The sequence below is a fragment of the Xyrauchen texanus genome, chromosome 15, assembly GCF_025860055.1.
Source record: "Xyrauchen texanus isolate HMW12.3.18 chromosome 15, RBS_HiC_50CHRs, whole genome shotgun sequence".
NCBI classification, from domain to species: domain Eukaryota; kingdom Metazoa; phylum Chordata; class Actinopteri; order Cypriniformes; family Catostomidae; genus Xyrauchen; species Xyrauchen texanus.
The window spans coordinates 5,157,454-5,182,967 of record NC_068290.1 but is presented as its reverse complement, the minus strand read 5'-3'; the positions used below and the strand labels follow the sequence as shown (position 1 = coordinate 5,182,967).

At 41.3% G+C, this 25,514-nt stretch overlaps 1 protein-coding gene across 1 annotated transcript in view; it reads right to left on the bottom strand.

Annotated features, from left to right (window-relative positions):
- The window catches only part of csmd3a (CUB and Sushi multiple domains 3a), a 372,265-nt gene that overhangs the window by 140,997 nt on the left and 205,754 nt on the right, over window positions 1-25,514 (bottom strand). Inside the window, exons 32-33 of the mRNA XM_052143551.1 lie at window positions 2,880-2,993; window positions 2,413-2,508 (exon numbers count right to left, since the gene is read on the bottom strand). Of these exons, the coding sequence (XP_051999511.1) occupies window positions 2,413-2,508; window positions 2,880-2,993 (210 nt within the window). The remainder of the gene's footprint in view (window positions 1-2,412; window positions 2,509-2,879; window positions 2,994-25,514) is intronic.

Here is a 25,514-nt window from a genome sequence, read left to right as displayed (position 1 = left end):
AAAGTTCTGCATAGATGTGAGATATTGCTTAAATATAATACAATTACTATTGATTTATTGTTATTATTGTTAGTAGTAGTAGTAAAACAGTGAATATTACATATCTATACAGTAGTGATATATTTCTGCCATACTTTTTCATTTAAATTGAGCTTTTATTTTGAAGTGTTTCTCTGTTATGACGGCAGCTTTTCAGTCCGGAAAAGCTGATGTCGTAATCAAATGAGTCCGCCCGTGAAAATGGGTCCGCATTTGACGTCATAATGATTCCTAGCGATTCCATGGGCTATTAGAACTTTTAATGAGTACAATATTCATTGCCTGAGTATCAATCGTACAAATTCCTTTTATGATGTATGTCAATCTAACTTTGTAAATATGACATTTAATGACTTCTAGATAAAATGTTACACATAATAGTATATTACCACATGTTTAGTGTGTAAAATAAAAAATTTCTTGTTCTGTTTGTTTTTTAATTAGCTTGCAATTGGCAAAATACAAAATATTTCACATATTTACACACCTGACATTTGTATATGTACAGCAGCGATTATGATGGAAAAATAATTGTGTCCTAAGCAGGTTTGAGCGCATTTAAGAACATTTAGCTAAAACTTTCCTAAATAATTTCTTTAATGCATGATTGTTTTTTTTTTTTAAATAAACATATTCATTAACAATGCGAAACCAGCCAAGTTATTGTCATATCTATAGTGCTTTTCACCATTTCAAGACTCTATTTCACGGGCAGACTCATTTGATTATGACACCGGACGCTAAGTGATCGCAAAGGCTGCAATTTAATAAAAAACCTATGTAATCTGTTTGTGCCTCACGCTACAATGTGAATTTGCTCTCTGTTCACTGTCATCTGCTACAAACAGAGCCAGTGATGCGTTTTCCATGTATGAGCCAAGGAGGAGCTTTAAAATGTACGTGCAGCTAGCGTCAGCACAACACTGTCTCCGCACATTCACAAGTGCTCACATTTGAAATGCAATTCTATATTTATCTCATTACATCACAGCTTTTGCCATGAAGTAATCTCAATAGGACATAATGTGATTTCAATTTGTGTGCTGAGTGTTGATGTAATGACATTTGTACTTAAGATGGTGTAAAGGGAGCCAGCTGGTATATAGCTGTACAGTGTGTAAACCTCACTCTTCTGACTTGAAGAGGTGCACTAGCGACTGACGCTAGAGGCTGTAGCCTTTAGCCTCCTTGTTAGCGCACCCACCTCCCACAACGGAGACGTCGGTTCGAGTCCCGTTCAGAGCGGGGGCGAGAAGGACCAGTAACATTGGTGCCGTGACCCGGATGGGAGTTAAGTTTAGCGGGGTGAGTGTAACGGGAGCCAGCTGGTAGATAGCTGTGCAGTGTGTAAACCTCACTCTCCTGACCTGAAGAGGTGAAGTAGCGACTGACGCTAGGGGCTGTAGCCTTTAGCCTCCTTGTTAGTGTACCCACCTCCCACGCCGGAGACGTCGGTTCGAGTCCTGTTTGAAGCGGGGGCGAGAAGGACCGGCTACATTGGTGCCGTGACCCGGATGGGAGTGAGGTTTAGGGGGGTGAGTATAACGGGAGCCAGCTGGTATATAGCTGTACATTGTGTAAACCTCACTCTCCTGACCTGAAGAGGTGCACTAGCGACTGACGTTAGAGGCTGTAGCCTTTAGCCTCCTTGTTAGGGCACCCACCTCCCACGCCGGAGATGTCGGTTCGAGTCCCGTTTGGAGCAGGGGCGAGAAGGACCGGCAACATTGTTGCCGTGACCCGGATGGGAGTGAGGTTTAGGGGGGTGAGTGTAACGGGAGCCAGCTGGTATATAGCTGTGCAGTGTGTAAACCTCACTCTCCTGACCTGAAGAGGTGCACTAGCAACTGACGCTAGAGTCTGCAGCCTTTAGCCTCCTTGTTAGCGCACCCACCTCCCACACCGGAGACGTCGGTTCGAGTCCCGTTTGGAGCGGGGGCGAGAAGGACCGGCAACAATGGCATAGTTTTTTTCTATCTGAGCATTTTTACGAGCATGAGTACGAGTACATGAGCACGGTATCAGATCCGATTCTGATACCAGTTTCGGTATCTGGACATCCCTAAACAAATACATTTTAATTTAATAGAATCTTGGAAAATCTTTTATTTCGTATTTTCATCCAATTCGGTGTAAAACTTCTTAAATGTTAGCATTCTGATAAAATAATGAGTTGAGAAAGACAAAATTACAACTTATATCACTTCCTGGTTCTTCGTCACACAGCAAATGGAGGGTTATTTTAGAGTAAAGTATCCTGCACAGTGCAATACAGAGTACATACTGCAAAGATATTATGTGTAGCACAGTAGTATGCTATTCTGAACATGCTGTTGATTTAAGTTTACATGAGATTAGTTGAAAAGTGCATACCTTGATAGACAAAATGAAAGCCTTTGGCCGTGTTTGGCCCCTCGGTTTTAAACTTGATGGTGATTTCATTTGCAGAGCTCAGTGGCAATGGTTCGCCTTTGAGAATAGAAATTTGGGGAGGTGAGAATAAAAACAGTTTTGTTATCTGCCTCCAGTTACAAATGGTTAAAAGAGTATAGGCTTAAAAGAAAATATGAGTCTGAATTATGCTAAAAACACAATTTACAATGGGATCCAAAAATAAAAGCTAACAACTTTTCATGGTTTAAGATGTTCAAAAAAGTCTCTCTTTCTTTTTAATTCCAAGTTTTAATCAAGAAAATGGCTAAACATGGCAGTCACCGCAGCAGAACTGCTGTCAGAAATGAAAACTGACTGCCACAGTCCATGATTTTTAAAGTTGCCTCGTCTTCGGCAGACTGGCCTTTAGATGCTCTCACATAATGGTGGTAAACAAAGCCTTTTACCTGAGTGAGTGCCATAGATCGAGGTGAGGAGGGGAGAATCCGTAGAGGGTCCGTCAAAGATTTCCAACACATCATTAGGGGTCGTCTGGAACAACATAAACTGGCCGAAGAGAACTGTGGTGAGAGACAGACAAAAACTAAAAGACTAAAGACCAAAAAAATAGACCAAGTTACAAAACAAATCTTAAAAATAGACATGCACTAAAAATGTCCTATTGGTTATCAATCACATGATTTTGTGCACCATTGAATCACACACAATAAGACCAGAAAAAAGTATTAAGCAATGTAAAGATTCAGTTTTGATTTCATGTTGATTTTCATGTAAAGAGAACTCATTCGTCATTTTTCCTTTCCTATGGGTGGAACCCATGACAAAGTTCTCCCTTAGCTGTTTCCAAAGGTACCCTGAGTGAAACAACAATTCCTAGAGCTAATAAAACCTCCAGTATGGGCCGTCTGACATCTTCAACAATATACTCAATAATTCACTACTCTTCCAGCAGGAGTCCCAATCCAATCATTACTTATTTAATTTAGATGGCGCTACCAACTTTACCAAAGTAACTACACAAAAAGCCCTAACAAGAAACTCAAACTTCTGCACAGGAATGCAATAAATTAATATTGCAACTGTAAGTAAAGCTATAAAAGTGTAGAAGAGTCGATCCTGAAACTATTAAATCAAATAATTCAAAAAAAGTGCCGCCTGAGGCCACAAAACACAGTATGCCTTTAGGCAAGCGGCATGCATTACACAGATGATAAAGAATCATACAACGGCGGTGCTAAAGGTCAGAAAAACAGAGCCATATGTTTGTCATTGCGTATGAATAATTCAGAATCAAACCTGCTCTTTCTTTGCAATTTTAGGCATTTCAAAGAATTATATTTCCTGTAATTGAAAGAGGTGCGGTAGTTGCACATTTGTTACATTTGAAAGGAGCAGCACATATTTAGTGAATTTCAGCACATGACATTTAGAAGAAGGCATGGAAAAGCTAGCACAATAAAACACAGTCAACTCAATATTGTGCTCTAATATTCTTAAATATGAAAAAAATGATTTGGTCTAAGATGAATGGGTTTAAAATTTTAGGCCTAAAATGCTTTTGTGCTTCAATTTGAAACAAGATCTGTGATGCTTGCCTGTGCTTAAGCCACCACCACAGTGCCAGTGCCAGTGCTTGGGTGTTCTGAGTGGTTGCATACTGGCCCAAGTCAAAACCCTAGATATGCCTCAGGCGCTTCCTTCCATGAAAGTCTATAGGATATTTTCTTCGCCTGTTTTATAGTCTACCAGAAATCCGATTGCTTAGGAAAGTAATCGCTCTCTCATCAAACCAAAGGTATCATTCATGTCCTCAACCCAAACAGAGCAGGATGAGTTCGTGTATGCTGAAGTTGGATATTTATGGTTTAGGCCCAAGTATTCTTATTTTTTTGGCATTTCAGATCGGATTGCACCCGGTCAACCACGTTGTCTTTAAAGTATACTTTTCTGAAGGCAAACGAATATAAATGCGTTCGACGCATGCAGACTGTAGAGTGATCAGCAATGCGGACAACCAGTCTACTTTGGCCTTTAAGGATAGGGTTAATTGTTGGTCCAGCATGACAGTAGTTGACCCAAATACCTTGGGATTTGTACAAATCCCTACCCTTTACCCTAACCTTACCCTGCTGTTGTGGTGGACCATCTAACTGGCTCAAATGAGTCATTAGTTTGGGAATAGGACTACACTGGTCGTGCTGTAGATAAATAAATTAAATAAAAAATGGCTCATAAGAGTCATTCATTCGGGAATCAGAGTACACTGGTCATGCTAAAAAAATATGAGCTGTAGATTCAAAATAATCAACTCATAAGTGTAATTTATTCAGGAATCGGACTACACTGGTTGTGCTATTTTTTTTCACAAAACAACACACGGTAACAACACAAACCAGTACAAAAAAATTGGTTTCATTCTTGAGGCTCAGTAAGTTTTTCATTCATTAAAAAGAACCGGCTCATACTGTAAGAGTTATTCATTCGGGAATCACACTACACTGGTCACGCTATATTTTTCGCACTGAAGATTAAAAAGAACCTGCCATTAAGATTTATTCATTCAGGAGTCAGACTATACTTGTCACGCTACATTTTTTGTGCTGTAGATTTAAAAGAACCAGCTCATAAGTCATTTATTTGAAATCTGACTATACTGGTCGAGCTATATTTTTCACAAAAAAACACAGTAACAACACAAAGTCAACACAACAGCTCAGAGTCATTCATTCAAGAATCAGACGTTGTGATTCGGGAATCACACTGGTCGCACTGTATTTTCTGTGCTGTAGATTCAAAAGAACCGGCTCCTAAGAACCGGTGACTACACGGGTCTTGCTGAATGTTCTCTTACGAGAGGTTCTCTCGTATTGCGTAAGCTAGCTTACGCTACGGGAAAGATTCATCTTTTCTGAGATATTGAAGCCAAAAAATTATCCTTAATTTTGTATCATTTGTCAACGCAGTGCAGCAACTGCAGACCTTGAGCGGGCTAGCTAGCGAGCTCATTGGTTGCTCTGCGGCAACTGCTGCAGCCTATAGACGAACTTGGGCGAACTTGCGTCCAATGAGAGGCGTCCGCGCGCTTACTGCATCAAAGCCCGCCAAAATGGGCATGGCTAGACTGCGTATAAGCGTAGTTCGTAGGCTGGAACCCTGATTTTCATCTCTTCAGCGAAGCTCTTCGCATCTCTGTACTGGAAGCCGCGTCGCCGTTCGAGGGGCATCTAGCAAGCTTGGACAGCGCTCGAAGAAGCCGGCCGTATCCGCCACCTTCAGCCATCCTGCGAGCTACGCCATCCGGCGACGTATCCTTTTTTAGAGCAAGCTAGTTCTTAACGAACTTCACAAAAGAGTAACGAGCGTCTTTTTTAAGATGCCTCGCACCACTTGCGCTTCATGCCGCGCCCCTCTCAGTGCTGGAGACCGCCACATCATCTGCGCTCTCTGCCTGGGACTGGGGCATGCAGAGCTCGCCCTCGCTGAAGGCGGATGCGACCTCTGCGAGGAGCTTCGATGTCGACCCTCGCGGGCTCGACTCGAGCGCTCAGAACTGAAGCCGCCAGCGCCTTCCGTTCCGCTGTGCAGGAAAAAGCGCCGCTCCCAAAGGCTGCCAGAACCGGTGATAGAAGCGACTGCCTCGCCGAGCCTCTCCCTCGAGCATCGCTCTCACTCTCCCCGCCCACCCGGGACGCGCAGTTGCCGCCCAGCGGCCGCACTGCTGCCATCTCGGAGGACGAGGCGGAGGATAAGGGCTGTTCCATCATGGCTTCGGACAGCGAGGAGTGGTCAGGCTCCCACGCCTCCTCCTCGGCCCAGGAATCCAGCAGGACCCGCGCCGGAGTCAAAGGGGAACTAACACGCCTCCTCACACAGGCCGTCGACCGCCTCGGGCTCGAGTGGTCACCGCCCCCTGAGCAGGCTCCCAACAGACTCGATGGCTGCTTTCTTCAGAGCTGGCATCCCCACCCAGAGCGCTGGGCGCTGCACGCGTGGGTGATCAAGGACTACCCGTCGCTCTGCCAGAAGGGGTAATAAACACCATCATACAAGCTAGAGCCCCTTCCACGAGAAGACTCTATGCGTCAAAATGGTCTGTGTTTTCAAAATGGTGCACCGACAGAGACCTGGACCCACGGACATCCCCACCCAGGGGGTGTCGTCGCTGCTCTTGTTTTTACAAGAGCTGCTGGATAAGGGCAGATCCCCATCCACGCTCAAAGTGTATGTGGCGGCCGTCACGGCGTTCGCTGAACCCCTGCACGGCCAGTCACTGGGAAAAAACGAGCTGGTCATCCGCTTCCTCAAGGGAGCTAGAAGGATGAACCCCCCGTGCCCCCCATCGGTTCCTATCTGGGATCTTTCTATAGTTCTCGAAACTATGAAAGCCCCTCCTTTCGAACCGCTTCAATCCGTGGATTTGAGATACCTTTCACTCAAAACCGTTTTTCTGACTGCCCTGTCATCAGTCAAACGTGTGGGAGACCTTCACGCGCTGTCTGTCAGCGCTGCGTGTCTTGAGTTTGGACCAAGTGACATGGCTATGTTCCCAAGGTGATCGGTACTCCTTTCAGAGCACAGGTCATTTCCCTATCAGCGCTGCCAGCATCCGATAGCGAACGTGACGCCAATCTCCTTTGCCCAGTCAGAGCACTGAGATTGTATACTGCGCGCTCCGCCTCTTTCAGACACTCTGAGCAGCTTTTCGTTTCGTTCGGAGGGCGCACCAAAGGTCTCGCCGCCTCGAAACAGACACTAGACAATCTAGACGATGGATAGTGGACGCTATTGCTGCAGCATACGCGTCAAAAGACCTGCCATGCCCGTTGGGCATTAGGGCTCACTCCACTAGAGGCATGGCCTCATCGTGGGCATGGTCCAGCAGGATTACCATTCACGACATATGTGTGGCAGCGGGCTGGGCTTCCCCTTCCACCTTTGTCAGATTTTACAATCTGGAAGTGCCCGCCCTGCAGGCAAAACTACTAGCGGTTTAATACGCTACAGCTCCCCTGGTGAGCTGCACTGATGGGAATCATTCCACACAGACCGGCACTGCCGCTCTGTCGTTCCCTTCCCACTATGTGCTTATGTATTACACACACACTGGCCCGCACTCTTGCCGGCCAAATATTATTTCCCCACTCACAAGGGCTCCCCCGGGTCCCCCCACCCCCGGGGCTCATGCAGTGGATGCTTGGCGCGCACAGCGTTGACAATGGGTTCCCGTAGCGTAAGCTAGCTTACGCAATACGAGAGAACCTCTCGTGAAGAGAACGAATCGGTTACCTAACGTAACCTCGGTTCTCTCTAGATGAGGGAACGAGTATTGCGTAGCCGGCCGTGCTTCGCGCCACGAGCGACTTTCGCTTCATTCAATGAAAACCAGGGTTCCAGCCTCACGAACTACGCTTATATGCACTCTAGCCACGCCCATTTTGGCAGGCTTTGATGCAGTAAGCGCGGACGCCTCTCATTGGACGCGAGTTCGCCAAGTTCGATCTATAGGCTGCAGCAGTTGCCGCAGAGCAACCAATGAGCTCGCTAGCTAGCCCGCTCAAGGTCTGCAGTTGCTGCGCTGCGTTGACAAATGATACAAAATTAAGGATAATTTTTTGGCTTCAATATCTCAGAAAAGATGAATCTTTCCCGTAGCGTAAGCTAGCTTACGCAATACTCGTTCCCTCATCTAGAGAGAACCGAGGTTACGTTAGGTAACCGATTCGTTTTGCACTGCTGATTCAATACAGGTGTTAGAGTATCTTAGCATAGGGTCCCATTTGTGTCGGTACGAGAATGCACATTCAAGAACCATTAGCAGAACTGAAGGTCATGTAAATATTCGGTTTCTGTATTTTTTAGGAAATGGAACCGATTCTGAAAAAGAACCAACCCTAGTTTCCAACCCTAGATTTGAAGGTATCATTATAGCCCCCTTGAGGATTGTTACCACCAGAGCAACGCAAAAAGCACATGTATACGTTCAAAGGGACCCCACAGTAGCCAAAGCCTTTGCTTATGTAAAGTGAGCAATAATAATAATGATTCTTGCCTTAACAAGCACCACTAATAAACATTCATATAGTGTCCTCAATTTGAATGTCTTTCGATACCACCTCAATTATAAACAGTCAACAACAAATGCTCCTTGGGAACGCATGACGCCTGGAATTAATATTTTCAGAATGATACACCAAAGACCCCCTTCGGCAATTTCTTTGTCAAGCTTACAGTATCTTATTATAGTTCAAGTACAGGATATTAGAGAATACGTCAAAATCATGCATTCATTACATGATTAATTCTGGAAAACACAAAGTATGTTACCTAATAGGGTTCTGTGGGATTTTTCGTACAATAATAGTGGTGTATTTCAAGTAAAATAAATTTTTTCCACATGCACTGTACAGGGGTCACACATACTGTCTGTTTTGATATTATTATCTCCTAAAGGCTGATAAATTAAACAAGTTCCATGCAGGGCCAATCAAAAATGATCTGAGTTCTTCACCAAAAGCATTATTAACATGCACAAAGACATCAGAGCTTTGTCAACTTTTAATTATTTATTATCTCAAGGAAACAGCTCTGGATGTTGGATATCCAAACTCTTTCTTTCTCACCAAGAAAAGCGAAGACCATTAAACCAAATCTAGTAGACATCTTTACAGCTGAGGTCACCAACATGATCTAGAAAACATGATTGTGAAAGGTTGTTCTTGTCCTTCCCAATCTATCTACAACTTCAGGTTTTTGTGGTTCTGTGCGTGCGTGTCATAAACCAGGTCTCATAAAATCACGTTACTAAACCTACATTTTTGCAAAACAATTTTTACATGCTTCATTGTACATAATGCACAGTTTCTTGGTGAAATGAACCCTAGAGGTGCGACAAAAAAATGACATTTAATTAACTTTCACACAAATCATGATTAAAACTGCATATTTGTCAGTTCATAAACAGTTCATAAACACTTGTTCCTCAAACAATGTTATCTTATGACATCAAAACACTTTTCCTATAGCGCATGACTTCTTAGGCCATACATTTTAACATTTGCATTAAATAATCAACTACATTTGCTAGCCTGTTCAAATGTGATCAAATTGTGCAGTAGCTCAACTGATGGAGTATTGCAAAAATGTTGCCACAGTCACATCATTTGTTTATGAGATCAGGTTGTATATGTGTGTTAGCAAATAAATTATGTTTTTTACGTAAAATGAATGGTTTAAGCCCCAACAAGAAGAATTACTGCTGTGTTTCCTTGCAGAAATACATGACTGACCATAGGAAAGACTCATCACAAAAGAAAGCTCTTTAATATTTCAACTTTTTCACCTAGACAACAGATTAAGTGGAGAGCAAATATAGACTTTTGCTTAAGTTTCCTGTTTCTCTGATGTACTGCTGAGAAAACAATTACTGTGAAATGATCTGAGAAAAAGACTGGGGTAATCTCACATTGTGTCTCCTCAGAGATTCAGAAGAGATCTCAAAAATGTTTCAAACTGCAGCCCAGAAAACAAAAACTGGAATTAAGAGACTCAAGATTTCAATGTGAACTCAAAAATGTTTACATTAAATTCTTTCAATTATATTAGTGTGGCAGGGCGAAGGGTGGGGCCGGGTCGTGATCATATACACCCGGTCCCTTATCAGGCAAATTAAGCCTCCGAGAGGGATAAAGGCCGATGAAAGACGGTGGTGTGATGGATCACGATCTGGCCCCGCCCTCCGCCCTGCCACACAAAGCTATTCATATTTATTTCACAACATCTAAAACAAAGTTTCTACCTGAAGTGTGTAATTTCTACACCACCAAACAGAAATAAAAAATACACTGACTTTATTATTAACATCTGTACACCTATGTATTCATGCAATTATCTAATTAGCCAATCGTGTGGCAGCAGTGCAATGCATAAAATCAAGTCGATATGGTTCAGAAGCTTCAGCTAATGTTCACATCAACCATCAGAATGGAGAAAAAATTTTACCTCAGTGATTTTGACCATGGCATGATTGTTAGTCCCAGAGGGGCTGATTTGAGTATTTGTGTAACTGCTGATCTCCTGGGATTTTCACACACAACAGTCTCTAGAATTTACTCCGAATGATGCCAAAAAAAAAAACATGAGGGAGGTCAACAGAGAATGGCCAGGCTGATTCAAGCTGACTGAAAGGTCAACAGCTCTGTACAATTGTATTGAGCAGAATAACATCTCAGAATGCACAAAATGTCATAAGAACCTTGAGGCGGATAGGCCACAACAATAGAAGACCACACTGGGCATTTTATTAGGACTATAGTGTTCCTAATGAAGTTCTACGTGAGTGTATATATGTTTTCAAATAGATTTTGAGAATTTGCACTCCCCATCTTCCATTATTCAACCAAACAAATTGGCTCCTCCCCAAACTCACGCCATTTGTCTATCCAAGTTACTAACTTAATGTTTGCAAAAGAATCTGAATATCTTAGAAACAATTTGTGAACAAAGAACTTTTATCCCATTTGTTCAAGAGAACAAAATTGCCACTTTTGGGGAAATTGGCACATTTGGTTTCAATCTTAGTAAATGTGCATGTCTTCTTATCAAATAAAACATTTATCCACCCTGAGTATACATTTTTAAGTGCATTTTGAAAAATGTATTTTTATATTGGTGTCTCCATAAAGCATTTTTTATGCAATATCCCCACATTCGCAATAAATTAATAAATAAAATTAAATATGGATTGTAAAGTCAGGATAGTCGAACGGAGACATTTTTTCTAGCACCACAGTGTTAACCATTTTCAGGGTAATCAACCTACAAATGGCTTGCCTGTTCTTGTCTCTGCATATTAAGCTGGGATAGGAGAAAGTGTTTCAATATAAACTCTAAATTAAACACAACTGAAAACTCCATTAGGTCTCTTGAGCTCTGGAAGAGCAACCTCGGAGCAATAATATTGCCCCCTGGGTGAATCATGTAAGAATTATGACTTGTGTAAGTTTGCAATTAAAGTGCACATTCAGCTTTTACTGCTGAATGCTGCAGAATAATCCAAAAGCATCTCAAATCATTATATTCCCTGTATAGCATGGAGAACGAACAGTACCAGAAGAAAAATAACAAAAATAGTGGTAAGGCCCCAATCGTAGCTTCCTTCAGCAAAAGAGTCTCAGAGGCTGGATCAGAGTTTAACTAGAACTTTACAGCAACAAAATGAGAGGAAAAGGCTCAGAAAGCAAGCTGCAATCTGACCACGGGGAGGCCTGGTGCCACGGCTCAATGCTAGCACACCACACAACTTTAAACGCTTAAAGACAACATGGATATAACCCCCCACTGTTTTGAACAAACTTGGTGTCAATTATTCAAGGCAATGCAACAGACTAGAACAACGACAACAAACATTTGGGATGGCAAAGAGGCAGAGAGCTGAAAGTTGTATAGATGTAGTATCTAGCGACAAATAAAACACAGTGACTCATCTCTCTGGAGAACACTTCTTCCCAGCATGTTCCCGCTGCAAACCCACCAGGCTAGCTGCAGGCAAAATTCACACACCTCTGCACATTGCGTTCCAATGACAATAAGGCAAAAGGAAACAAAAAAGCTTCAAATGATTGCTTTTAAGTCCTCCTCAGAAGTTCTAACTTTCAAGCACGGCGGTCGTAATTATTATACATTGTGCTTTTCAGTGATTTTGGTCGAAAAAATTGGCATGTAGTGTAATATCATATTTCTTTTCTCTTCTGTGTTAGTGTATATAAAAAAAAATTATAAAAAAAAAAGCAAAAGATGAGCAATAAAGCAGAAATGCGTAATTTCTGCAGCACTAGCGTTCTTTGTTTAAAAACAGCTTTCCAGGGACCTGGGTAGCTCAGCGAGTATTGACGCTGACTACCACCCCTGGAGTCACAAGTTCGAATCCAGGGCGTGCTGAGAGACTCCAGCCAGGTCTACTAAGCAACCAAATTGGCCCAGTTGCTAGGGAGGGAAGAGTCACATGGGGTAACCTCCTCGTGGTTGCTATAATGTGGTTTGCTCTCGGTGGGGTGCATGGTGAGTTGTGCGTGCATGCCGTGGAGAATATTGTGAAGCCTCCACATGCTCTATGTCTCCGTGGTAATGCGCTCAACAAGCCACGTGATAAGATGGGCAGGTTGACGGTCTCAGATGTGGATGGAACTGAGATTCGTCCGCCACCACCCGGATTGAGGCGAGTCAATATGCCACCACGAGGACTTAGAGCACATTGGGAATTGGGCAGTCCAAATGGGGAGAAAAATAAAAACAAAACAAAAAAGAAAACAAAATACCCCCAAAAAAAACAGCTTTCCGAATACACCCGTCTGCTGTTGATCGAAAAAAACAGATAATCCGGCCTCCAACTCACACGTCTGGTTGAGTCAGTGTTATTGTGTTGGCTGAACGCAGGAGCGGACTGCCCACTATAACTTACACCCCCTTCAAATAACCAGTGAAATGCTGAGGACTTGCAACTGTGTACTGTACTAACTGTATATGGTTGAACGACAATAAAAACCACTTGACTTGACTATATGTTTTAAAGATATGACAATGTTTGCGCTGGTGGGGCCCATTGTCATGACTAGCAGTCAAATTTCAGTGTTATGGTGTGGTGTGTTGCGGGCCGGGTTTGGTGGGCCGCTCTAGGCCAGAAAGTCCATGGCTACTTTTTAGTCTGAGTCTGCCCCTGGCTAGATGGACCACTCAATCAAATGAGAAGTGTCTGTCTTCATCCTGCGAGACTACTACAAGGCACGCCCACTATAACTTACGCCCCCTTCAAATAACCAGTGAAATGATGAGGTCTTGCAACACTTGGATGTCACATTCAAACACAGTAACCTTCGGCTTGATCACTGAAGCAAGCATGCCAAAACAAATACATTTCACTGTATACATGCAAAAATGTTTCAGATTGCAAGATTCCCACTTGTAATTACGACATAGTGGAGGCATTCATGTGCGCTACTCTTGTAAATACGATCATTCCGACATGACCTAAAGGATTAATTGTTAATATTTTTCAAGCTCTACTGTCTCTTTCTCAACAACTAGCCAAAGTCGTTTTAATATAAAGCAGATTTTGTGTACTGCAGAGTTCTTTATTTATTTGTTATTTTTATGGTGGCTTTCGTGTTAATTACATTCATTTGCTGTGCGGTTTGAGACTAATTGCTCAAGGTGGAATAACTGCACATGGTCAGCGTCTCCTAATGCGAGTTGTTCCCCACAAATAGACTTAAACTAACATGTCTGGGTGATTGAGTAAAGAATTGCTTTGTTGAATAAACAGTGAGGTGCGTGGGTGGCTGCAGTCATTTGCTACTGTTTGATGTGACACAGGCCCACGGGTACGTCCTCACACAGCCCCCGTACACGTGCCACATGTCCTCCGGGCAGGATTTTAACCACTCACACTCTGGAACATCTTTCACTCCACCGTCACTTCATTTCAAAGCCACACGGGAACTGCACAAATGTTCAAACGCACACACAACAAAGCCCATATATGCTTACATACAAACAGATGAAAACATCCGTCATAGAGATGGCAGAAGCGTATTGGAGGCCAATTCGGATTCTTTATGCAACCAGTTTAAATATTCTGTCCATCATAACATTATTTTTCTATCAAATCCTACGTGTCATTACACTCGTAGTAAAAACATTCAGTCAGTGAATCGGATTATTAAAGTGCAGCATAGAGGGTTAAAATATCAGAAATTTCCACATATAGACAGCCTCTAACGTAAATGAATAAATACAATCCAAAAGGCATACTGTCTAGCTCACAGACTAAAAGCTGTTTATTTGAGTTACAAAACATAGAGATCTTTCTTCATAACAGAACGACTCAGGGGAAGTCGGGACTGGGGCGGCCACACCTGGGCCATAGTGCCTGCCCAATACAATGCGATCTAACTGTGTTTTTTTTTTCTCTCTCTGAACAATGTGACTTATAGTCAGTTGCAACTTTATTCCTGGAAAATACAGAATATCATATATAAATATTAAACTGCTAATCATTTTAGCAAGGCACCTTAATACTGTGATACCGTAACACCGAACGCGATAGTGCACTCAAACGTTAAAATTCATCATTTACTCACCTTCATGCCATCCCAGATGTGCATGACTTTCTTTCTTCTGCTGAACACAAACAAAGTATTTTAGAATAATATCTCAGCTCTGTAGGTCCATATAATGCAAGTGAATGGTGGCCAAAACCTTGAAGCTTAAAAAAACACCCAAAGTAGAATAAAACTAATCCATACAACTCCAATGATTAAATCCATATGAGAAACAGATCAATATTTAAGTCATTTTGGTCTATAAATCTCCCACATTCTTCATTTTTTGTTTTTGGTATTCACATTCTTCATGCATATCGCCACCTACTGGGCAGGGAAGATAATTTATTGTAAAAAAAATGTCTTCAATATTGATATATTTCCAGCACATACCTATCATATAACTTCTGAAGACGTGGATTTAACCACTGGAGTATTATGGATTACTTTTATGCTGCCTTTACATTCTATTTATAACTTTAAAGTTCTGGCCAGCATTCACTTGCATTGTATGGACCTACAGAGCTGAGATATTCTATTAAAAATCATTTCAACTTCATTTTTGTTCAGCAGAAGAAAGAAAGTCATACACATCTGGGATGGCATGAGGGTGAGTAAATCATGAGAGAATTTACATTTTTGGGTGAACTATCCCTTTAAATCATAAAAATAAAAATATCACCACAGTGGCCGTTATAGCTTGATCAACCATATGTTCATAGGAATCTGGAAAAAAGAGTAGTGTGAGAACCTTGTCTGTGAATTTAAGTACACAACTTGTACACATTTCTTAGTGAATGAGACCAAGTGTGTTAGGCATAAAAAGATCCAACACAGCACCAAAGCACTGCATTAAACATGAGGCAGTCTGGTGCTGTTTATATCAATCTAATAAAGTCCCTAATGTAGTAGCACTCACAACGGTGCCAAGAATTCTTATAGACTGGAATTACTGAGGGACCCCGGTACATCAGGAACAGATTTTCTGCCATATTGCCCAGATGCAAAATGTACGGTTGGTCGACAACTTTCTATAAACACAAACGCTGGAATCTAATATGTACAATTCACGCCTAAGGCATTCATTTGGCAGATATAAATAATTCAGTTTTCCCTCTCAAAGACAGATGCTATTAAAAAAAAACAATTTCTGATGTATTATTTGTGACAGAATAATTAAACATTAAAGGCTGGCCAAAAAAGCAGAGAATTGCCTTATTATTCCATTCAAAATGTACGGCATAATCGACAGTTCTATTTAGAGGCTAAAATATCCCTCATTTGGCCCACCAACCTCTTATTAATCTTGAAAAGGACACATTTATTACAAAAAGCTTTAATGGAAGCTTTAGTGATGAATATTACTTTCGGGCATTTTAGTCAGCATGAAACTGCATTTGAAACCTGGAACACAAAAAAAAAACATTTTGAAGAATATACTCCCTCCAAAATGACAAAAGAGCACCATAAAAGAATCATAGAAGTCCACGTGAACTTCAAATGGGTTTGACAGTTCTCCCTTGAGAGACTAACCAGGCATCATTGCTCTTTATAGACCATTTTAAAAACATAAACAATCACAAAGAACGCTACTGCGCATGCCCTGCAGCATTTCCGGTAGCGACAACCCAGAACTGTCCAAATAAAATGACTAGCACGTCCTTTTAGAGTCTAGATAAAACAGAACAAATTCGATCTTTGCAAAAACTGAAAATAAACAATGAGGTGTCATTACTGCATCCTTTAAATACAACTCTAGACCAAGAACATCTTGACTTGTTGTTGATGGTGTCTTTGCAAGAGAGGCGATGAAAGTGTATTGTAGTTTAGATGCTTACAATTAATCCCTCAGTGGGAGAGATTAGGAATATTGGATTGCTCCTTTTATAATCAATGAAGCCATTAAATAATGCTGTCTACGTGACCTGCAGACAAGGTAAGGATTTATTTTTTAAGGATCAAAATACTTTTCTTGTCTCTTTCTTCTGGATAAAAGCATCTGCTTAATGACTAAATGTTAAAATAAATTAGTTGCGGAGCATCCTTCATTATAATAATAGGAGTGACAGTCACTTTTAGAGCACTAAATCTTAAACTTACAATTAGATGGCGTAAGTTATGTTCACCTAACATGGTCCACATTTTAATAATGGCATTTTATGATAATCGTGTTAACCTTAGTAATGTTAGTCATGTTAAAGTCACTATGAATGAAGCGCCTCCCACTGTTGTTTTGAATGAGGGTGCGTTCCATTCAGAAGCGATCATACCAATGCCCTATTCCTTTCGAAGACTTTACCATATTTACCACGAGAGCTTTGAAAGTCTAAAAAATGTGGGGCTCAAAATAAGGCTAATTTAGAACTTAAAACGTAAGTAATTTTTATTGGGAATTCAAAAACAACAAAACAAAACAAAAAGATGCCACTTCCAAAAACCATCTTGAAATGGTCTATAAACTCCAAAGGAAGCCAAAAGAGTAAAGCTACCTGTTTCTGTAAGCAGAAGTCTTCCAACTTAATGAGTCAACAAATTTCAAGTCATTAATTTTATCAGGCCTGCCTGTACGAAGTGATATTTAAAGATGACCTTTAGCGCTTGGCATTCTCTATTCTATGGGCTTCCTCTTACAGATGGTTAAACCATCATCAAGCAAGAAGCCCCGCAGCATCATAAATATCACACTTAAACCCTTTCCAGCTTTCACAGGAAGAAATTTATTAGAGTCATATATGGCTTGGGAGGGGTTAAAATGCATAAAACACATGCAAAGAGAGGGGATTCAAACTCCAATTGAGCAGAATTAATATCAGGATATGGGTCAGGATGTGTGCTTAACATAAATGTTGGATGCGTGTAGCTTCATATATTTACACATATATTTCCTACATTTATTTTTATTGGCCTGACTGCATGACTATTAGAAAATGGTTTTCATACTTGGTTCGATTGATTGGTCTAATTTGGCTCAATTGCTTTGTCTATTTTGGGATCTGAGATTTCATTTGATTTGGACATGTGTCACGGCTCCGGTGAGTTTGCCAATTTATTGTGTTGCTTTGTTTTTCTCCCTCCCGTATGTCCACAGGCGGTTTCCATTGAAATATTGATCATTCCCGGGGAGGCGCTGATCATGCCACTGATTAACGTGCTTGCATGTCGGGAAATGTGGTTGCCTTCCAGTTTTCTGTACGCCTGTCCTCACCACCCACAAATCGCCAGGGAAGGATTCCTCGTCTCTGCCTGTTGTCGGGAATACGACTGCCTTTGGCTTGGTTCTCAGCACCACACCACGCTTCAATGGACACTTCCTACGGATCCGCTCCTAATTTCCACAACATACACCCGTTTACAAACACACTCCTCCTTTACCACTAAACACTTTAACATATGTGAGTGGTGGTGTAGTGGCCACCACCATTGTGCCCTTGAGCAAGGCACTTAACTCCAGGTTGTTCCAGGGGGATTGTCCCTGTAATAATTGCCCTGTAAGTCGCTTTGGATAAAAGCGTCTGCCAAATGCATAAATGTAAATGTAAATATGTTTAAAATCATGAGCACTCACATGAGATGAGGACTATAGTCATATCAGTAACCTAATAAAAGCTGTTTTATTCTACATGGGGCAGGGACGCCCATGGCCTCATGGGGGCTGCCATTTTAGCATCACATGACCGTATTAATTCTACTTACTTAATCTCATTAACCTTATTCAGGGTACCCCCAGAATCCTCCAAATGAAATTCAAGGCTTTTTAAGACCTTTTTAATACCATTTCAAATGAAATTTAATGCCAACTTCGTACCCATTCCGACAGAAGTATGAGGGGAAAATGTCAAATCTGTATAAATTTTGAACCCTAGAAAATAATTATGTTCAAGTAGGCTACTTGAATTAAATAAAATATTTTATTTAAATTATCAGTTGTATTTAATACATACGCAACAGCATAACACAGATTTGATTTGTAATAAACAAATAAATTTGAACTTGGTGTTGAACACTACAGCCTTCGCAGCTCTGCTGCCATGGTTGCAATTTTTTCACCCAGGCTCTCAAGTTCTGTCAACTTCTGCTTGTGACTTCTTCTCAAAGCGTTTGTTCAAGACATTTGCTTCAAGTAAAAAATAAAAAAAGTAATCGAAACAATTTGATATAATTTGATGTAAAGTAAACCATATGTAACATTCACCTTGTCCCGTTTTGCCCTTACCTCTTCTTTGCCCATTTCGTCCTGTATTTAACTCCACAGTCCCCTTGTTAGCGTGCACGTTCCCTGTTATTAGTTTCACCTGCACCCGCCCCCTCTGGCTCTCGCGCTCGCTCACATTCATCAGAGTATTAGTTTCACCCGCACTCGTTCTAATCACTAGATTATTAGTCTCACCTGCACTGTTCGTTTTCCCCTATTTATACGCTGCCCTTTCGTCTCACTCTTGTTGGTTATTGTTTAGTTTACCCCTTCGCTTTGCCAGCTCTAGTGTTCCCCTAGCTTCCCCTGTCTTTTCCTCTCGCTTGTCTCGTCTCGTTTGTTATACTCTGATTCCCCAGCTTCGACCCAACGCTCCCCTCGACTACTCTTCTGTGGATTTGCCCCTTTGATATACTCCGATTCCCCGGCTTCGACCTCACGCTCCCCTTGACTACTCTTCACTGGATTTGCCCTTTTTGTACTGTTGCCTGCTCTGTTTAATAAAGCAGTTTTACTCCGACATTGTGACTGTCTCGTCTTGTGTGTGCGTTACACCATAAGGAACCCCAGATGGTACATCATTCTAATATTAAAGGTTAAAAATTATTTATTTGTAAGCTACTTCCATTTAAATCACACATAAGGGAGTTTTTATAATAATGTTATAGGCTAATAAATTTTTAATGACATAATTATGTTTCTACTTTTTAAATAATGTCTGTCATAAATAAATAAAAATTTATTTTGAAGCAATATTCTCATCAGCTTTTACATGGCCTACTTAAATCTGCATAATTGTGATTTTTACACCAGGGCGTTATTTACTTTTATAAGGACAATTTTTAAACCTTACTATATATATGCACTCTCTTTCCTGTCAAATTCTTATATTTGATCAAATTCAGTTTTAATAATAAGGGCTGTTATCAATCAATTGTAATAAATAATTTTATGAGATTGATGTTTAAACAAATAATATTAAAAAAAAATCAATGATGCCATTAAACAATAAACCAATAGGTGGCGGCAAGTGACCGTCTTAATAAATGAATCATTGAGTCATTCTTTAAACCGATTCGTTCAAAATATGAATCATTCAATAACAAAAGACAGCGCTTAGTGTTTCTTTTCTTTTGTAACTATTTTCGTAGGTAAAATAGAACAAAACGATAATGCGTCTAAATTGTAAGTGACTACATATTAGGCTACTTGTTTATTAAACTATACATTCAATGTAACATTTGCAATCGTGATATTATAGAACAGCTCACTTGGTCGTGTTATGTTACTTAACTATATCATATATTATTGTAATTTCCTGGCACAGACTTGACCCAAACGTAATTCGGATTCCTTGGCCACAGCGGATTAAACCAACACTTTCCCATTTTAACAGACAAACTAGGCTACTATCTTGGTCTGTACGGTCTGTACCTCACTTGCCTAGTAACCGTAGTAACGGGTGCGCACGCTTTCGCGCTTTCTGCTATGACCTGGAGCGCGAGGTGCACTCAACGTTACGCTGCATGATTTTTTAATTAGCCTACATTAACAGTTAATTTTGTTACGGTATGAACAATCCTAGGAAAGGCAAAAAATATATATAAGACCTTTGTAACGAAATCTAAGACTTTGTATACCAAATTCAAGGCTATTAAGGCCTTAATTTGAGATTATCAAATTTAAGACTTTTTCAAGGTTTTTAAGACCCGCGGGTACCCTGTTATTGCTATTGGACAAGTTCACTCTTGGATTGAATGAATCATGGCTGATTGTGAAAAGTGAATTTCTGCCATGTCAACTGAAACTGAAAACTATTGATTTTGAAGGATGCTGCACCCACACCACTAGGTGTCACAAGCCATGGCTTGGATTCTAATACTTCGCCAGCACAGTTTATGTTTACATGTGTTTTTAATTAATCCTTTAAACTGTTCATCTGCTATTGGGTCTCTGTCTCACTCTCGCACTGAAAGAATAATCTAGCCATCATGGACCAGTGGCGGAATCTACTCTTCGCTCCACCCTCTCGCAGCAAGGAGCTCTGCTAGGGTGTCAACAAGATCAAATCTCTGCTTCTAATCAGGCATTGGAGATGTTGCATCGCAACTATCTGAACTCTCATGGTGGTCCAACATCTCCGTCTATCTCCTGATCCCGGTCACTCTTAAGAAACAACCCCCTCTACAGTTCTCCATACCCCTTGGCAGGATCCGTTAGCACCTTTCTGTCACAATGTTCACTGTTCTTCATGCTACAGCCCTCTGTGTTTGCCTCAGACATGATGAAGGTTGCGTGTGTTATCACGCTCTTCTCCAAAAGGGCTGGTGAATGGGGAACTGCCATGTGGGACAACAGACTGTGTTGTGCCAATTATGAAGCTTTCTCATCTGAACTTCACAGAGTGTTTGATCACACGGCTCAAGGTCAGGAGGTGGGGAGAGTCTTATCTGGACTGTTCCAAGGAGATTGGCAAGTTGCTGACTATGCGATTGATTTTCACAACCTGGCCGCTTCCTGCGAGTGGAATGACCATGCCATGTGGAACCTGTTCTTGCATGGGCATTCCGAATATGTCCAGGATGAGAATTATCCTTTGAATCTCCCCACTCATTCGATGTCATGTAAGGAGAAGCAGTGACGCCTAGTTAAAGAGGCCCTATTATGTTTTTGGGGATTTTCCTTTCCTTTAGTGTGTAATATAGCTCTTTGTGCATATAAAAGGTCTGCAAAGTTACAAAGCAAAAAGTCCACGCAAAAGGGAGTTCTTCTCTCCCACAGAAAAAAACTGTTCAATAACTACATGAAACAGCTGGTTTGTAGTCCAGCCGTTTCTTCCGTAAAGTATCTACGTCACTATGTAACACTATGGTGTTCAGCCGGTCCCGCACCGCGACCCTAACCCATAAGACTGTGCTATTGAACTGCTTCCTGGCACCGCTCCTCCTCTGGGGTGGCTTTATTCACTCTCAGCTCCCGAGAGGAAGGCCATCAACAGGTATATCAATGATTCTCTGGCAGCCGGTCTCATCCGCCCTTCCTTATCGCCCACAGGGGTGTGGTTCTTCTTCGTGGAGAAGGATGGCTCGCTTAGACCCTGCATAGGTTATCAGGGGTTGAATGACATCACATTGAAAAATCATAATCATTTCGAACTCTTGAAGGGGGTGTCCGTCTTTACGAAGTTGGACCTATGCAATGCTTCTCACCTGTTCCGCATCAGGAAGGGGGATGAGTGAAAGATGGCCTTTAACACACATAGGGGGCACTTCAACTATTTGGTTATGCCTTTCGGATTGGTCAATTGCAGGGGCTTGTAAATTACGTGCTTAGAGACATGGTTGATCATTTTGTGTTTATCTTTACGATATTCTGATCTTCTTCCAGAATATCCAAAGCCATGTGCAGCATGTCAGCCAGGTGTTTTAGCGACTACTAGAGAATCGGCTGTTCGTCAAGGTGGGGAACTGCGCTTTTTACCCACAATCGTTTCCATTCCTTGGGTTCATCAATTCATCCGAGGTGGTGTGCATGGACCCTACTAAAGTCAAAGCCGTCTCTGATTGGCAAACCCCGGATTCCCGCAAGGCATTGCAGAGGTTTCTGGGGTTCGCAAATTTGCCCCATTTGCACAACAAATAAAACCTCCTGTAACCCCCCAGCAAGGCTCCTCCAACTGCTGTCTGTCCCTTCAAGACCCTGGTCGCACATAGCCATTGATTTTGTAACTGGTCTCCCCCCTCTCCCATGGCTACACAGTCGTTTTGACTGTAGTGGACTGGTTCACTGTGACATGGCGGAGGGCGGGGCAGGAGGCTTGAATAGCCTGATAAGGGACCGGGTGTGTAAAATCATGACCCGGCCCCACCCTCCGCCCTGTCACATTCATGTAAGCTTGTTGGTGAGGTCACGCGTCACGTGGAAGAGGAGGTAGGAAGAGTGTTATCTTTTACAATAGAAACTTGCACAGAGCACAGACCAAAACAGTCAAAATAATATAAAATATAAATGTCCAAATAATAATAATAAAAAACTATGTAAACAATGACGCTCTTCTTGCCTCCTCCACAGTGAAGTGTGACCTTACCAATAAGCTTACGTCATCCCTCTCATGAGTGCGAGTCACAGAGACGTACTGAAGCAAACATTTGTAGTTAAAAAGTATATAAGTATTGTTTTTTTCTCAAAACAATCAATCGTTTACATTCAGAAGAACTTTATTTGTCAACTGACGTGTGGATTATTTTGATGCACCCTATATATGCATTTAAATGGAATACATTCGCTGGCATTGTTTAGAGGAGGAGGCCTGAAATGAAATCATAAAAGACTTAAATTCTGTTTTGATGAAGTAAGAAACTCAGATACATCTTGGATGGACTGATGGCGAGTAAATTATCAGCATATTTTCATTTTTGGGTGAATTATTCCTTTAAAGAGTCAAACAGGCCATTAAAAATAAATGTACAAAAACTATGTATGTAAATATACGAAGCTACACGCATCCAACAATTTAAGTAGATAAATCCCAAGATAATACAACCCTGAGCATAACAGTAAATAATTAAACAATCGAAATGAAAATGTAATGTAATGAAATCACTAGTGAAAATGCTTCTAATTTACATATTTATAATTTAACATTAACCCTATTCATTACAATTCATATTACAAAAACAATTTGGAAAATGAACTGGGAAAATTCATTTCATAATTTCTTAAGCTTAAAACATTCTATACAAGTACGCAAATGCAGATGTTTATAAGTATGCGTTGCATTCTCAACTAAGCCACAAGAGGCGCTATAGCAGACATTAGTGTGAACTGTCTGCTTCTACTGTGAGTTTTCTTTTTCAAGTCAAATACAGTAATAGCGGAGCAACAGTTTGAAGATAATATTTCTAAGTAAGTAGGTTAAAGTCAAGGTACAATATTTATAGCAAATTACTTAAAGGGTTAGTTCACCCAAAAATGAAAATTATCCCATAATTTACTCACCCTCCAGCATCCTAGTTGTACACTCACCTAAAGGATTATTGGGGACACCATACTAATACTGTGTTTGACCCCCTTTCGCCTTCAGAACTGCCTTAATTCTACGTGGCATTGATTCAACAAGGTGCTGAAAGCAATCTTTAGAAATGTTGGCCCATATTGATAGGATAGCATCTTGCAGTTGATGGAGATTTGTGGGATGCACATCCAGGGCACGAAGCTCCCGTTCCACCACATCCCAAAGATGCTCTATTGGGTTGAGATCTGGTGACTATGGGGGCCATTTTAGTACAGTGAACTCATTGTCATGTTCAAGAAACCAATCTGAAATGATTCGAGCTTTGTGACATGGTGCATTATCCTGCTGGAAGTAGCCATCAGAGGATGGGTACATGGTGGCCATAAAGGGATGGACATGGTCAGAAACAATGCTCAGGTAGGCCGTGGCATTTAAACGATGCCCAATTGGCACTAAGAGGCCTAAAGTGTGCCAAGAAAACATCCCCCACACCATTACACCACCACCACCAGCCTGCACAGTGGTAACAAGGCATGATGGATCCATGTTCTCATTCTGTTTACGCCAAATTCTGACTCTACCATCTGAATGTCTCAACAGAAAACGAGACTCATCAGACCAGGCAAACTTTTTCCAGTCTTCAACTGTCCAATTTTGGTGAGCGCTTGCAAATTGTAGCCTCTTTTTCCTATTTGTAATGGAGATGAGTGGTACCCGGTGGGGTCTTCTGCTGTTGTAGCCCATCCGCCTCAAGGTTGTACGTGTTGTGGCTTCACAAATGCTTTGCTGCATACCTCGGTTGTAACGAGTGGTTATTTCAGGCAAAGTTGCTCTTCTATCAGCTTGAATCAGTCGGCCCATTCTCCTCTGACCTCTAGCATCAACAAGGCATTTTCACCCACAGGACTGCCGCATACTGGATGTTTTTCCCTTTTCACACCATTCTTTGTAAACCCTAGAAATGGTTGTGTGTGAAAATCCCAGCAGATTGTGAAATACTCAGACCGGCCCATCTGGCACCAACAACCATGCCACGCTCAAAATTGCTTAAATCACCTTTCTTTCCCATTCTGACATTCAGTTTGGAGTTCAGGAGATTGTCTTGACCAGGACCACACCCCTAAATGCATTGAAGCAACTGCCATGTGATTGGTTGATTAGATAATTGCATTAATGAGAAATTGAACAGGTGTTCCTAATAATCCTTTAGGTGAGTGTATATGATATATATACACTCAGCCAAACACAATCAGAGTTATATTAAAAAATATCCTGCCTCTTCCAAGCTTTATAACATAATGAAACTTTAGATTTTGAAGCCCAAAAAAGCAAATGCATCCATCAAAAAAGTAATCCATATGGCTCCAGGAGGTTAATAAAGGTTTTCTAAAGTGAAGCGATGCATTCTGGTAATGGCCGTCCACGTGTCCGTGGGGAGCTCCGGTGAGAAGTGACGAACGTGAGAGTGCAGAGGATAGAGGAAGCCAGTGAACACGTGGACGGCCGTTACCAGAAGCCAGTGATTATAGTTTATAAAGTTATAAATATGGATATTTTTCATACAAATAAGAAATGCTTCATTAAGAAGGCCTTTATTAACCCCCTGGAGCCGTATGATTACTTTTTTGATGGATGGATACGCTTTTGATGGGCTTCAAAATCTAAGGTACCATTCACTTCCATTATAATGCTTGGAAGAGCCAGGATATTTTTGAATATAACTCTGATTGTGTTTGGCTGAAAGAAGAAAGTCATATACACCTAGGATGGCTTGAGGGTG